This window comes from Ambystoma mexicanum, chromosome 10 (genome assembly GCF_040938575.1).
Source record: "Ambystoma mexicanum isolate Mex_15411 chromosome 10, UKY_AmexF1_1, whole genome shotgun sequence".
Lineage (NCBI taxonomy): Eukaryota > Metazoa > Chordata > Amphibia > Caudata > Ambystomatidae > Ambystoma > Ambystoma mexicanum.
The window spans coordinates 193,956,103-193,972,911 of NC_090932.1; the positions used below are offsets into that span (position 1 = coordinate 193,956,103).

Genomic DNA, 16,809 nt, shown 5'->3' on the forward strand with positions numbered 1-16,809 from the left:
GTATGTGATTTCATTCCGACATTGCAATGCCCCTTTCCTATTATACCGTTGTGGACCTTGCTTTTTCGCCTACTGACTGTAATCAATGTGGCTAAACCAAGACAGAGTGATGACCTTTACCCCTGCACAATGCAGACTTCCCTACATGGGGGTGCTGCCCCCCCATTAGGTCAGGCCCAGCAGTTAGGCCACACCTCCTGGTCAGGACTACACTGCCCCCCCACCCTCCATTTCTCACCCCACTTAAAGCACTGAGTAGGAGTGTGAAGGGGCAGTGAGGGTGCCCTGAAATGGAAGATGTACCCCTGAGGTGATATGCCCATCACACCCCACTGTGTGATAGCCTTGGGATGTAGCCTGTTACTTACCGGTCACTGCACGCTGGTGGGAGCCTGCCCCTCCGCTCTGGCGACCCCATTTCAGCAGCTTCATCCTCCAGGAGAAATCCCAGGTACCGTGTCTCTAGAAGAGAGAAAATGAGAGGGAGGCAGGCATTTCCAGGAAGAGCTTCCATACTCCCAACCCCCAGCCCAAGCTAAACAGGCATTCCCAGTAGGTCTTCCACATTCCCAACTGACAGAGGTCATTCCAGAATAGAGGTTACATAATCTCAGGCACAGGCTGAGGCCCTGCAAGCATTACAGGAAGAGCTACCATATCACCAACCTCCAACCAAAGCTAAGCAGACATTCACAGGAAGAGCTACCATATCACCAACCTCCAGCCAAAGCTAAGCAGACATTCACAGGAAGAGCTACCACATCACCAACCTCCAGCCAAAGCTAAGCAGACATTCACAGGAAGAGCTACCATATCACCAACCTCCAGCCAAAGCTAAGCAGACATTCACAGGAAGAGGTACCATATCACCAACCTCCAGCCAAAGCTAAGCAGGCATTCCCAAGAAGAGCTACCACATCACCAACCTCCAGCCAAAGCTAAGGAAACATTCCCAGGAAGAGGTACCATATCACCAACCTCCAGCCAAAGCTAAGGAGAAATTCCCAGGAAGAGCTACCATATCACCAACCTCCAGCCAAAGCTACGGAAACATTCCCAGGAAGAGGTACAATATCACCAACCTCCAGCCAAAGCTAAGGAGAGATTCACAGGAATAGCTACCATATCGCCAACCTCCAGCCAAAGCTAAGGAAACATTCCCAGGAAGAGGTACAATATCACCAACCTCCAGCCAAAGCTAAGCAGACATTCACAAGCCAACCTCCAGCCAAAGCTAAGCAGACATTCACAGGAAGAGCTACCACATCACCAACCTCCAGCCAAAGCTAAGCAGACATTCACAGGAACAGCTACCATATCACCAACCACCAGCCAAAGCTAAGCAGGCATTCCCAGGAAGAGCTACCATATCACCAACCTCCAGCCAAAGCTAAGCAGACATTCACAGGAAGAGCTACCATATCTCCAACCACCAGCCAAAGCTAAGCAGACATTCCCAAGAAGAGCTACCATATCACCAACCTCCAGCCAAAGCTAAGGAAACATTCCCAGGAAGAGGTACCATATCACCAACCTCCAGCCAAAGCTAAGGAGAAATTCCCAGGAAGAGCTACCATATCACCAACCTCCAGCCAAAGCTAAGGAAACATTCCCAGGAAGAGGTACCATATTACCAACCTCCAGCCAAAGCTAAGGAGAGATTCCCAGGAAGAGCTACCATATCACCAACCTCCAGCCAAAGCTAAGGAGCCATTCCCAGGAAGAGCTACCATATCACCAACCTCCAGCCAAAGCTAAGGAGAAATTCCCAGGAAGAGCTACCATATCACCAACCTCCAGCCAAAGCTAAGGAGACATTCCCAGGAAGAGCTACCATATCACCAACCTCCAGCCAAAGCTACGGAAACATTCCCAGGAAGAGGTACAATATTACCAAGCTCCAGCCAAAGCTAAGGAGAGATTCACAGGAATAGCTACCATATCACCAACCTCCAGCCAAAGCTAAGGAGACATTCCCAGGAAGAGCTACAATATCACCAACCTCCTGCCAAAGCTAAGCAGGCATTCCTAGGAAGAGGTACCATATCACCAGCCTGCAGCCAAAGCTAAGGAGACATTCCCAGGAAGAGGTACCATATCACCAACCTCCAGCCAAAGCTAAGGAGACATTCCCAGGAAGGGTGTCCAGTCATATTTTCGAATACAATATTTTCGAAAGTCAAAATGTCGAAAATATTTATTCGAAAATAAAAATGTCGAAAAACAACAAAGTCGAATTTTTTTTGGTTTTTTTTCGATTTTATGTGTTAATAATAAATATTTTATTAAACTTTTTTTTTAAATAATTAAAGGTATATCCATGGGGGGTGGGGTGATGGGGAGGAGGGGGGGGGGGGTTGGGGGTAGGGGTTTGGGATGTTTTTTTTAAATAATGAATTAATTATTGAATATTATATTGAAGATTTTTTTAAAATAATTAAAGGTATATCTAATGGGGAGGAGGGGGGGTTGGGGTAGGGGTTTGGGATGGGGGGGTTGGGGGGGGACCCCCCCCCATAAAAAATGTTAGTATTTGTGTAAAAAAAAAAAAAAAGTGTTTTGGGGTTTCGATTTTTTTTTCGACATTTTTTTTTCGAAATTATGACTTTTCCTATTATATGTATGTGTTTTCGACTTTTTTACATTCGACATTTTTTTTCCGACATTTTTGCTATTCGAAATTAAGTTTTCGACTTTTTGACTATAAACCCCCAGGAAGAGCTACCATATCACCAACCTCCAGCCAAAGCTAAGAAGACATTCCCAGGAAGAGCTACCATATCACCAACCTCCAGCCAAAGTTAAGGAGACATTCCCAGGAAGAGCTACCATATCACCAACCTCCAGCCAAAGCTAAGGAGACATTCCCAGGAAGAGGTACCATATCACCAACCTCCAGCCAAAGCTAAGGAGACATTCCCAGGAAGAGGTAGCATATCACCAACCTCCAGCCAAAGCTAAGGAGACATTCCCAGGAAGAGCTACCATATCACCAACCTCCAGCCAAAGCTAAGAAGACATTCCCAGGAAGAGCTACCATATCACCAACCTCCAGCCAAAGCTAAGGAGACATTCCCAGGAAGAGCAACCATATCACCAACCTCCAGCCAAAGCTAAGGAGACAGTCCTAGGAAGAGGTACCATATAACCAACCTCCAGCCAAAGCTAAGGAGACATTCCCAGGAAGAGCTACCATATCACCAACCTCCAGCCAAAGCTAAGGAGACATTCCCAGGAAGAGGTACCATATCACCAACCTCCAGCCAAAGCTAAGGAGACATTCCCAGGAAGAGCATCCGCATTACGAAACACCAGCCAAGGCCAGGCAGAAGTTCCACATTCCCAAGACCAATCTGAGGCCAAGAAGGAGTCCCGCCCACCAGCTTAAGCTAAGCAGATAATCCCAGGAAAAGCATCCACATTAGGAAACACCAGCCAAGGGCAGGTACAAGTTCCACTTTCCCAAGCCCCATTTGAGGCTGTAAAGGAGTCCCGGCCACCAGCTTAAGCTAAGCAGGCATTCCCAGGAAAAGCATCCGCATTAGGAAACACCAGCCAAGGACAGGTAGAAGTTCCACATTCCCAGGCCCCATCTGAAGCCAAGAAGGAGTCCCAGCCACCAGCTTAAGATAAGCAGGCATTCCCAGGAAGAGCATCCACATTAGGAAACACCAGCCAAGGCCAGGTAGAAGTTCCACTTTCCGAGGCCCCATCTGAGGCCGTGAAGGAGTCCCAGCTACCAGCTTAATCTAAGCAGACATTCCCAGGAAGAGCATCCGCATTAGGAAACACCAGCCAAGGCCAGGCAGATGTTTCACATTCCCAAGCCCCATCTGAGGCAAATAAAGAGTCCCGGCCACAAGCTTAAGCTAAGCAGACATTCCTAGGAAGAGCACCCGCATTAAGAAACACCAGCCAAGGCCAGGCCGAAGTTCCACATTCCCAAACCCCCTCTGAGGCTAAGAAGGAGTCCCGGCCACCAGCTTAAGCTAAGCAGGCATTCCCAGGAAGAGCTTCCGCATTAGGAAACACCAGCCAAGGCCAGGTAGAGGTTCCATATTCCCAAGCCCCAACTGAGGCCAGGAAGCAGTCCCAGCCACCAGCTTAAGCAAAGCAGGCATTCCCAGGAAGAGCATCTGCACTAGGAAACACCAGCCAAGGCCAGGAAGAAGTTCCACATTCGCAACGCCCATCTGAGGCTCAGAAGGAGTTCCAGCCACCAGCCTAAGCTAAGCAGACATTCCCAGGAAGAGCATCCACATTAGGAAACACCAGCCAAGGCCAGGTAGAAGTTCCACATTTGCAACGCACATCTGAGGCTTAGAAGGAGTTCCAGCCACCAGCCTAAGCTAAGAAGACATTCCCAGGAAGAGCTACCATATCACCAACCTCCAGCCAAAGTTAAGGAGACATTCCCAGGAAGAGCTACCATATCACCAACCTCCAGCCAAAGCTAAGGAGACATTCCCAGGAAGAGGTAGCATATCACCAACCTCCAGCCAAAGCTAAGGAGACATTCCCAGGAAGAGCTACCATATCACCAACCTCCAGCCAAAGCTAAGAAGACATTCCCAGGAAGAGCTACCATATCACCAACCTCCAGCCAAAGCTAAGGAGACATTCCCAGGAAGAGCAACCATATCACCAACCTCCAGCCAAAGCTAAGGAGACAGTCCTAGGAAGAGGTACCATATAACCAACCTCCAGCCAAAGCTAAGGAGACATTCCCAGGAAGAGCTACCATATCACCAACCTCCAGCCAAAGCTAAGGAGACATTCCCAGGAAGAGGTACCATATCACCAACCTCCAGCCAAAGCTAAGGAGACATTCCCAGGAAGAGCATCCGCATTACGAAACACCAGCCAAGGCCAGGCAGAAGTTCCACATTCCCAAAACCAATCTGAGGCCAAGAAGGAGTCCCGGCCACCAGCTTAAGCTAAGCAGATAATCCCAGGAAAAGCATCCACATTAGGAAACACCAGCCAAGGGCAGGTACAAGTTCCACTTTCCCAAGCCCCATTTGAGGCTGTAAAGGAGTCCCGGCCACCAGCTTAAGCTAAGCAGGCATTCCCAGGAAAAGCATCCGCATTAGGAAACGCCAGCCAAGGACAGGTAGAAGTTCCACATTCCCAGGCCCCATCTGAGGCCAAGAAGGAGTCCCAGCCACCAGCTTAAGATAAGCAGGCATTCCCAGGAAGAGCATCCACATTAGGAAACACCAGCCAAGGCCAGGTAGAAGTTCCACTTTCCGAGGCCCCATCTGAGGCCGTGAAGGAGTCCCAGCTACCAGCTTAATCTAAGCAGACATTCCCAGGAAGAGCATCCGCATTAGGAAACACCAGCCAAGGCCAGGCAGATGTTTCACATTCCCAAGCCCCATCTGAGGCAAATAAAGAGTCCCGGCCACAAGCTTAAGCTAAGCAGACATTCCTAGGAAGAGCACCCGCATTAAGAAACACCAGCCAAGGCCAGGCCGAAGTTCCACATTCCCAAGCCCCCTCTGAGGCTAAGAAGGAGTCCCGGCCACCAGCTTAAGCTAAGCAGGCATTCCCAGGAAGAGCTTCCGCATTAGGAAACACCAGCCAAGGCCAGGTAGAGGTTCCATATTCCCAAGCCCCAACTGAGGCCAAGAAGCAGTCCCAGCCACCAGCTTAAGCAAAGCAGGCATTCCCAGGAAGAGCATCTGCACTAGGAAACACCAGCCAAGGCCAGGAAGAAGTTCCACATTCGCAACGCCCATCTGAGGCTCAGAAGGAGTTCCAGCCACCAGCCTAAGCTAAGCAGACATTCCCAGGAAGAGCATCCGCATTAGGAAACACCAGCCAAGGACATGTAGCAGTTCCACATTCCCAAGCTCCATATGAGGCCAAGAAGGAGTCCCAGGCACCAGCTTAAACTAAATAGGCATTCCAATTAACTGGCTTTGCATAATGGCCAGCCAAAGGCTTGCAGGAATTCCTAGAAATCTTCTAGGTCTAGGAAGACCTTCCACCAGTGGAGGAGCTGATGCGTTTCCAAAGGAAAACCTTCTGCTTAACATTTTATTAGTATTATTAATTATTATGTATTATTATTATTAATGAATTATTAACTATTGTATGTATAGTGCAGTGAGCTTCCAGATTACCAGCAGCTAGCCAAGGCCGAGCAGATATTCCCAGGGAACAGCCAAGCAGAAATTCCTAGGAAAAGCTTCCATATTCCCGACTGCCTCTCGTGGGCAAGAAAGCATTCCCTGGGAATTGCCAAGGCAGAAATTCCTTGGAAAGGCTTTCACTTCCCGAACCACCAGAAGAGCCTTAGCAGTCACTTCCAGGAAGAGCTTCCATATTCCCAAACTCCCATCCAGGCCATGAATACACTCCTTGGAAAAGCTGCTACATTCCCTCTATCCCTCGGCGATCTCAATGTTCACCTGGCCTAGTAAGATTGTTGTCTGTCTGCCCTCTGCTCCATCTCCCTTGCCTCGTCGCGCCTTAAAACACTTGTGTACAGGCGCGCTATAAATGCCACATCATGTCATATCATCAGTGATTGTCTGTTGGCGAATGCAAAGCATCATTGAGCATGGCCTTACATTGCAGTGCGGCGGAGGGCCTGTGGCGTGCCAGTAGTATCAAGAAGAGTCAGTTACATTCGGCAGTCTTACAGTACACCCTGAGGCTGAAAGCACAGCATAGTGCGCACATATCATCATCGTCACAGTGGAACTGTACAATAAGCCAGGATGGCACCATTGAGACTGGTCAGTGTTGGAGTACATATGTTCAGACATAGGAGGCAGCCAGGGGCAGTGCGAAGGCACTCCTATGGGGAGGCTGAGCCGATGAAAAGGCATCATGGCTGGAGGGCAATGACAGGGTCCGTCGCCCTAGGGCGGGCTGGGTTTAAGGTAGAGGACAGGGCAGAGTCATAGGACAGAGGTCAAAACTAGAATGCATGAGAGGTGTGGGCACATCGCACAGAGGCAACTGCAGGCAAGGGACATCTTCGGAGGGTAGGGGCAGAACTAGGTGGCATAGGTAGAGCACAGTGAGCAGAGCTAGAAGGCAGACAAAATCAGAGCCAGAGGACAAGGCGAGAACTAGAGGACAACTCCAGAACGAAGGAGAGGGGCACAGCCAGAGAATCTGGCAGGAACATGGCCACAGCCAGATGGCAGTGGTAGGGCCATAAGACAGGGACAGGGCAGCTAGACAGGTCACAGTTGGCAGACCAGAATAGATGGGAAGCCAGCACATACAGGGGCAGAACCAGAGGGTAGGGGGTGGGTCAGAATGTAGGGAGGCACAGAGGACAGTGACAGCTCCGAAGGACAGCGGGTAGAGGCAGAGGACATATTAGCAACCGAGGCGTAGAACAGGCGGAAAAGAGAAAATGCAGGCGAGGTGTGGATGCCAGGGGAAGGCCCAGAGAACATGGTGCACTCACAAAATGTGGGGCAGAGACAGCACAAAAAATGTTTTCTATGGGAAAGAGAGCGGCATGGTTGTTATTATGTTTCTTTCCTCGGCTGGGGCCTCCCTCTGGAACAGCCTCGCTGCCTCTCTGAAACTTGAGGAGAACCATCTTCCGTTCCGGAAGCACCTCAAGACCCTCCTCTTTGCTTCTGCCTTTGTTCTTCCTCTCCCCTGCTTATCTGTCTGCTTCGGCACCGGGTACCTGGTTACCCTCTGATTTTCGGGCCAAGGTCCCTGCACACCGAGCCACACACCCGCACTGCTTCCTGGCAACCCTTGCACTTGGGTCTGTGTCTGCAAACCCTACAGTCCCCTTACCTGCACCTATTAGAAAACCCTTGTCTGCGCTTTAACCTTGCACTTGCCACCTTGCTGGCTGCACTATCAGTTGTTTTATCCCTTGCTCTGCACTCTCCATTCCTCTCCTCCCCCTTGCACTTTTGCCCCGTCCCTCTCCTCTGCACTTGCGCGTTCCCAAAGTCACTGGGCCTAGTAAGATCGTTGTTTTTGTCCTCCCTTGTTCCCCTCCCTTGCCTCGTCGCGCTCTGAAACACTTGTGTATGAGCACGATACAAATAAAACATATGCATTTAAACTGGCTTAGGCTGTGAGTCAGCTTAGGCCGCAGCGAGTGGGCTGTGCTGGGAAGCCGTAGGGACAAGCAGCAAATGAAAGAGACAAGGTCTGGCACCGGCCCCATGCTGGCAGGGCAGCCTGAGGTTCCAGAGTCTGGTACCAAGAATGGCGATGACTGTGCACTCAGGGGGAGTAGTGGGAGGTGGGTCTATGGGGAGGTCTTCGGCATTCGTTTGATCAATAGGCCATTTATTATGTTGAAAGATGGGGCAAAGGAACAGTTGCAATTGCGGGAAATGCGTCGAAATAAAGCAGCCAGTCCACATTGCCCCAAGGCAGAGGGAGGACCAAAACATGCAGCTGAGTGGCAGGGGCATATTCAGGCAAGAGGATGAGTTCCAGGGCGACCATGCCAGCTGCAGCACCATGAAGTCCATCATGTCAGGTGCCCCTAGACCCTAGCCCCACTCTCTGAGAGCTGTTCTCTCAGTTAAAAATGATCAAAAGGTCATGAAATCAGAAAATGGACTGGAGTCATGAAGCTATACTATCATCAATACAAGTGCTTGGAGAATTGCATTGGTAAAAGGCAGCGGGACTTTACCACTATGAGCTGGCTGCCAAGGAGACACACACAGCACACATTTAGGATCTTGTGTCTGGGCCAAGCCCCTGTGTTGGCATACCTAGGAGGTAGAATAAAAGTGCCTAGGGACAAGTGGCTGCTCTGTCTCTTTGAGACTGGCAGCAAGTGCTGGGAATAAAATTGCCTATGGATAAGTGTTTGGGCTGTCTTTCTGGGCCTGACCGCAAGTGCTGGGAGTAAAAGTGCCTATGGATAAGTGTTTGTGCTGTCTTTCTGGGGTCGGCTGCAAATGCGGGGAGTAAAATTGCCTATGGATAAGTGTTTGGGCTGTCTTGCTGGGCCTAGCCGCGACTGCTGGGAGTAAAGGTGCCTATTGAAAAGTGTTTGGGCTGTCTTTCTGGGCCTGACCGCGAATGCTGGGAGTAAAGTTGCCTATGTATATGTGTTTGTGCTGTATTTCTGGTCCTGGCTGCAAGTGCTGGGAGTAAAAGTGCCTATGGATAAGTGTGTGGGCTGTCTTGCTGGGCCTGACCACGAGTGCTGGGAGTAAAAGTGCCTATGGATAAGTGGTTGTGCTGTCTTTCTGGGCGTGGCCCTGGCTGTGAGTGCTGGGAGTAAAGTTGCCTATGGAAAAGAATTTGGGCTGTCTTTCTGGGCCTGGCTGTGAGTGTTGGGAGTAAAGGTGTCTATGGATAAGTGTTTGGGCTGTCTTTCTGTGCCTTGCTGCAAGTGCTGGGTGTAAAAGTGCCTATGGATAAGTGTGTGTGTTATCTTTCTGGGCCTGGCGGCATGTGCTCAGAGTAAAAGTGCCTATGGATAAGTGTTTGGGCTGTCTTTCTGGACATGGCCGCAGGTGCAGGGAGTAAAGGTGCCTAGGGATAACTGATTGGGTCATCATTTGTGGACTGGCAGCAAGTGCTGGTTGCCTGCAGGTTAATGGCTGGCATCAAAAGGAAAGTGAAACGACCCTTGTTTGAATCTCAACAAATGCAGATGCCAAAAGATACCTTCTGTTTTCTCCCAAAGAGTCAGTCTAATGAGGTGTAGCCCTCTCTTTGGTAAAGTGTATTCACACGTTTAAAGTATTCGTGTAGGAACAGTTATGGCGTGGGGTTGAGAGTACTTGCTTGTTTGTTTGTTTGTTTGTTTTATTCACTTATAATGCACACCAGAGCCGAAGGTAGCCAGGCGCAGCGGTACGGAAAATGCGAGGCGTAAATTACAAGGACATGGATTACATGCAGATCACAATATATTTACAGGACATAGAAAGCAATTGCAAGTACAGATTACAATGAGGACAGCATATGTACAGGCACTAGGAGGACATTGGGTCATCAGCCAGAGGGGGAAAGTGAAAATGTACGCATGAGCAACAAATAGGCAGGTCTATAGCGTATCTACACTAGGAGGTCTCATGGAGATCAGTATGAGCTAGTGGGCTAGTCATTAGCAGACTTCAGCAGGTTGATATAGTTGGATCTGAATTTCGGAAAGGGCTGCTCCTCACGTAAAGGGTGAGGCAGTGAATTCCATAATTGGGCTGCTCGAACCTGGAAGCGACCTCCCCCCGCCTTAGTTAGCCTGAATCTTGGTATGATGAGGCTATTGGCATTGGAAGTTCTAGCTGGACGTGCAGAACTTCTTTTTAGGAATTTGTCTGTGAGATAGCTTGGTGCGGCATTGTTCAGAGCTTTGTGAACAAGGGAAGCCACTTTTAGGTGGATTTTGTTTTGGGTGGACAGCCAGTTGTTTTGGCGCCTGATCTTGGAAATGTGCGATCTTTTGGACACACCAAGGGCTGCTCGCAAGGCGTTATTTTGTAGGATTTTAATTCTTTGGGTGATAGATTTATTAGCACCAATGTAGAGGGTGTTACAATAGTCGAGTCTAGATAGGATCAAGACTCTAGCTAGGATAAGGCAGTTGTTATCTGAGAGAAAGTGTTTGCCTGCTCTAATGAGCTTACATTTGTAAGCGGTGGCAGATGCCATAGACTTCACCTGTTTGTCGAAGGAAAGGGTGGCATCCAGATAAAAGCCAAGTGTCTTCACCTCCATGGACACCTTGATGATATTACCATCAATCTCAAATGAGGTGTAGTCCTGGCTTAGCTTTTTGAGGTTAGAATGAGTCCCTAGGATGATGAGCTCTGTTTTATCATCATTCAGGCATAGACCATGGGTTGCCATCTATACCTGGATGATGATATACACCCTATTTACCAAGGCCAAATCCTTATTGTAATCCCTGGAAAATGGGAGGAGAATCTTGTTATCAACTGCATAGTTAGTGTAGGTGATACCAAGAAGGTCCTGCTTTATTGCGCTTCATGGATTACAGTATTTCTAGTTGCTTTGGCTTCTTCAATTGTATGTAAGGAGCAATGTAACGTCGAAACTGTCAAAGCATCCCAAAGCACCATTCTAATTGCCCCTTTAAATGCTTCGTGTAAAACCATGCACTTTACTAGTATGCAGCATAGTTGCATATACATACATACATGTGAATTATTGTGAACGTCCAGTAATAGATCTGGATGCATTTATAGTCTGGGGACCAGCCACTCCCTGGCGGCTCTTTCATGACTTATTTGCATTTTAAGGCACAAAGCCCCTTAAGATTTAATGACATTTCCAGAATATCTAACAGCGGTGGGTGGCTAAACTCAAACATCCCATCAGGGAGAGTGTTCATCGAAATGGGCTTTTTATGTTTTAGGATCATGTTATTTTTGTAGTTATGTTGTGCACTGTGTTTGGATGGTGTGTAAGCTTTTAGCAAACAAGAAAGGAATTCAATGGATTTGATCAGACCGTGGACGTGTCATGAGTAAGTCATTGTTCCAGGGTGAGGTCCTGGGGCAGTGTCATGGCATCAGGCCTGTGACTGTGACAGTGTAATGGGATAAGGTACGGGGCAGCGTTCTTTGATCAGGCCCTGCAGCAGTGTCAGGGAGTCGGGCCTGGGCCATAGTCATAGGATCAGATCTGGGGGAAGAGGTGCATGCTAGAATCAGGGTTCTCAGGATTATTCTGTGGAATGTCATGGGATCAGGCCTGGGCCAGTTTTCTATGATCCGGTTCTGGACAGTGACATCAGGTTAGGCCTAGGGCAGTGCCAGTGTCCTAGGATAAGGTTAGGGCAGTGGCCTAGGATCACGCGCTCAGGCACCGTCATGAGATACGGCCTGTGGCAAGTATCCTCTTCCCAGGGTCAAGACTGATGCCTTGTTCTGAACTCAGGGTCTGGGGCAGTGTGAGCAACAGGGAATCGGGCCTGGTGCAGTGTCCTAAAACTGGGTCCTGGGCCTATGCTCTTGAATCAGGTCCGGGGCAAGTGTGATGGTATCAGGCCTGGAGCAGTGTTTTGGTATTAGGGTTGGGGGCAGTGTTGAAGGATCAGGACTGGGGCAGTGTTCTAGGATCAGGTTTTGGGCAGCACCCATGAACTACGTTTAGGGCAGTGCTGTAGGATCAGGTTCTGAGACATTGGCATGCGATCATTTCTGGGACGGCGTCACAGAACAAGAGATGGGGGCCTTTTCCTGCGTTCAGCCCATCTCAGGGCAGTATTCTAGCAACAGGTTGTGGGGAATGCTCTTGCAACCTGGCCTGGGACAGTCTTTGTCAGGTTAGGTTTAAGAGCAGTGTCTTGATATCTGGCCCACGGCAGTGCCACAGGATCAGGCCTGGGGCAGTGTGACATACGATCTGGTATGTGCATTCTTCTAGGGTGACACCCTATGGCTGTGCTGTGGGGAGAGGTTCTGGGGCAGGGTCATGGCATCATGCCAGGGCTTTGTTCTAAGATGGAGTCCTGGGGCTGTGCCTGAGTCAGCATGTATTGATTGGGCCTGTGCACAGCTTTAGGTTAAGGCCCTAAAACTGTGTCATTGGAAGAGGCTTGTGACAGTGTCATGGGATCAGGCCCAGGGCAGTGTTCTAGGATTGGGTTCTGGGGCTGTGTCATAGGCAGCAGCCGGGGGCCATGCTGCAGAATCGGGCCCTAGGCAGTGTCATGCGGCCAGAAACTGGGAAAGTATCAGTGTCCTACTAGCAGACTTGGGGCAGTGTTCTAGGATCAAGGGCTCAAGCAGTGTAACTGGATAATACATGCGAGAAGTATCCGTTTCTAAGGGTCAGGCCTGGAACATCATTTTAGGCTGAAGACCTGGGGCAGTGTCATTGGATCACGTCCTGCGTCAGTATCATGTGATGAGGCCTAGGGCAGTGTCATTGGATCACGTCCTGCATCAGTATCATGTGATCAGGCCTGGGGCAATGTCATTGAATCACGTCGTGCGTCAGTATCATGTGATCAGACCTAGGGCAGTGTCATTGGATCACATCTTGCGTCAATATCATGTGATCAGGCCTGCAGCAGTGTCAATGCCATGGGATCAGTCTGTGATCAGTCCTTGGTAGTAATTTAAGGTCAGGGCCTGGGGAAGAACGGCTCTTACCTGGAATCTTCTTGTGGATTTGCTGGAACATGCTCTTGTACCAGTCCCGGGGCTTGTCCACACTCTGTGGAGAACAGAAAAGAAACAATGACTGTCATTGTTCATTGACCATTGGCCCCATGGTAAGTGGGCAATCAGCGAAGCACCATCTCACACCCTGTAACACCCCCAACCCCCACCTACCGCCGGGCAAACCTTTCCAAGCACTGAACGCCGAAAGAGACCCCTTACATTGCCTGGCTAAACCCATACCTTCCAACTAATTCAGACACAGTATCCTTGGCAGCAAAACATTCAATTTCTACGTTTAACGCCATCCAGTACCTCCACAGTGGCGTGGAGGGGAGAGTGTCATTTAATATCAAATAACTGACTCGAGACCCACAGAGGTCACACCTACAGGTAAATGCTAAGAATACATGACCAATATAACAGAGAAAACAGCTTTCACAGTATCCATTTCAAAACATCCTCCTTTATCCTGCTCAACCCTCCCCCTTTGCTCCTCAAAAGACCCTCTACCTCCTCAGTCACCCTGGTCACTCCACTGCCTCCAACATCTATTTTCCTCCTCCCTGCAGTCCTCCTCAGTTCTCGCATTTTAGGACATTCCAACCATTTTTCCTCCTCACACATCATCCTTATTCCGTATTCCTCCTCTGCACTCCTTATTCATTCTCCTTACTCTTCGTACACCAGTCATCACGCATCCTCATTCTTCCTTATTACGCAATACCCATATTCTGTAGTCTTCCTATACACTCCTTATTCATTCTCTTTACTCCTGATGCATCAGTCATCAACATCCTCATTCTTCCTTATGACTCATCGTCCTTATTCTGTGTTCCTCATCTACACTCCTTATTTAATCTCCTTACCCTTTTGCATCAGTCATCGCCCACCCTCATTCTTCCTTTTTCTGTTTTCCTCCTCTCCACTCCTAATGAATTTTCCTTCCTCCTCGTGCATTAGTCATCACACATCCTCATTCTTCCTTATGACGCATCATAATTATTCATTATGGTTTCTGGTGGATCGAGTTTCTGACTTTCTTGTTTTCTTGTTTGTTAATCGGGTAAACTGTACAGATGCCAGTAAATAGGCACCCTGTTTATGCCTCATCCCAAATTAATTCTGTTTAACACATAACATTGAATCCTTTTTTATGAAAGACACCCCGGTTATGGTTATATCTTTAAATGTTCTTTGCCATAACAAGGCTTTGTTAGCAATCTCTAAACATAACATAAACAAGTGTTTTTTTCCATGTACCTTCATAAGGCATTTGTGAAAGCCAGCATTTTACCAATGTGTACATGCTTTTTATTCAACACAGACAACAGCATAGACAGCTAGCCATCTCTTTAAATGTCCAGTCATACAAATTCTTTAATGATAAGTCAGACTAATTGTTGTTACATGTAAGTCTGGCTGAAAAACACCAAAACAACTGGCTATCTGCTAAAGTTCCTTTTCTGAGCAGAATTGGCAATAAATATGGCCATGAAAGTCGGGGTGGTCAGGAAAGGTCCCCTTGATTATGAGGGGTTGGTGTTGCGTGCACCGTATTGCTAACTGGGGGTGGGAGCCAGCTCGGTGCTATGTTGCAATTTCATAGGTATCAAAGTATAGGCAATTACGGATGGGATACGTTACTTTACTGTTCCTGTTGACCTAGAAATTGTTATATATTTGCTTGCATGCGTGCAGGAAGATAAAATGTTAAACCCAACAAATGTAAAAAGCATACATGTCCTATAAAACAAATACAAGGGGCATTTATGAATCTCAAAAATGAAACAGAAACGCGGTAGTCAAGGGCTGTTTTGCAAAGTGAACTTTGAAACTGGTTCTGTGAGGTTTTAATAGCCAGGCAATAGGTGAATAAGTAACTTCATAACCTTCGTGGTCAGTACAGCTGTAGAAAATAGCCATGAGTTTTGATGGTCTGATAAGTAGATAGTAGATGTAATCTCCTGATGCCTGAGAGCGTGACAGAAGTAGTTTCAGTATTTATTTTGGTCAGTAGTAAAACGCGGGGTAAGCCAGTGCCTAAGGCTAATCAGGAGTTGCAATTGTGCGATGAAGAGGGAGCTTTGTAGATTGGAAAATGACCTGGGGAATGAGAAAGCATCACTAACTCAAAGAGAAATCATTCTCCCAGCCTTCCTCATATCGCAGGGAATATTCATGCAAGCCATGGGCAAGTCAAGAGTTAGGGATTAAATGGCTTAGGCCAATTATTGCTAGTAATAAATTATATTTCAATACCAATGTTTAACCATGTACTGACGTCATGACCTACTACAGATGAATCCTAAGAAGAGGTGTGATATGAATATAATCTGAAGATGACTATTAAGATAAAACGGGATGATGAAAATGTAGGAATTGGGAAAAGATAGGATTTCTTTGAAGATGATTTTATCCAATCATGTTTGGGGGGTGGATTGTATTTGGGAGTGTTTTAATTGTTGCAAACTGTATAAAAGATGTGAATTGATGAGGTTTGTTGAGACTTGGGTTAGTTTGGTCCTGCAACACCACGTAACTGCTCCCCAGAGAATTGTACAATAAACTTGCTTTATGTACAACTTTGTACTCACTTCTTAAATGATGGGCTTGTTTGGTTCAAGGTGATTAAAGGCCCATCCACCCATCTGGCGAGCCAGGGTAGGAGCCCAGGCTTTCTGAGATGTTATGGGTCTTCTGTCCATCCCTCTCAGCTGCAGCACCTCACGACAGGGATCCGACTTCCGTGCATGATGAAAAAGAGGTCTGCGAACGCCCTTTTGGTTAAAGGTCTGTCTGCTTGCCAGAGACGTGGTGCCGTGGCCCAGCTGTGCAGGATGACTTGACGGAGCACCACATCGGAGCACCTCAGGTTCATGTGAGTGCACGTTTGGAGTGTAAAGCAAGGGGAAAATAAATAGGGGGGCGGAAAGGGTTTGTTTCTTTGATTTAAGGGGTTTTGGTAAGTGTAGACTTGGAGTGGAAGGGTGAAATTAGTTGAGGTTGTGTGGATTGGAAAGGTGGATGTTTTGACAGAGTGATCGAACTGTTCTGTGTTATGAGTCCCTGTATATATTTCATTATCTTATTTATTATTTTAGAGGTATGTGGTGGTATCTTACTGCACACAGCCAGTGTGAGGCTTGTTCAGATTCCCTTTAGTTTGCTTATGTGGTTGGCTGGAGCACTCACCAAAGGGTGAGGTGGTATCTTATGGTAAATCCAACCGTAGATACCTTTCTGAAGTAGGCTCTTGAGATCCCTTGCATTAGCCATGTGGGTGGAACCCTCGCTTGAGTCTTCTTGGTTAGACGAAGTAGTGAAGGGGAAACTTCCTGTAGTCACAAAAAGAAGGTCTTATAGTAGAAAAGGTTGTACTAGCTAAAGAGAGAGAAGCAAGAGCAGTGGTGCTGTAGTGAAAAGTATTGTGCCCCTCCTAAGTTCGAGTGGTGGGGATATCTCAAATATTGGCCGTCAAATGTTTTTGATAAGATGCTGTCTTTTGTGTAAAAGTGAGAAGTTGAGAAGTAGAATTAAAGTAAGTAGCTGAATGAGGTAATTGTGGTATGGACGAGTATGATGAATGAGTGTGAAGTACAACTAAGGAATTGGGTACGGGTTAAAAGGGCGTTTTGGGGTTAAACATTTGGGGGGGGGGGTGTTGCCACAGGTTTGGCTCGGTACCAGATTTTTTGTGAAACACATTTTT

General features: G+C 47.8%; 1 protein-coding gene across 8 annotated transcripts in view; it reads right to left on the minus strand.

Moving 5' to 3' along the window:
• SORBS3 (sorbin and SH3 domain containing 3) overlaps positions 1 to 16,809 on the minus strand; it is a 683,012-nt gene that overhangs the window by 268,177 nt on the left and 398,026 nt on the right. For all 8 annotated transcript variants that reach the window (XM_069617708.1, XM_069617705.1, XM_069617709.1 and 5 more), the window contains 2 exons: positions 13,089 to 13,152; positions 369 to 462 (listed from right to left, as the gene is read on the minus strand). In XM_069617708.1, the coding sequence (XP_069473809.1) occupies positions 369 to 462; positions 13,089 to 13,152 (158 nt within the window). The remainder of the gene's footprint in view (positions 1 to 368; positions 463 to 13,088; positions 13,153 to 16,809) is intronic.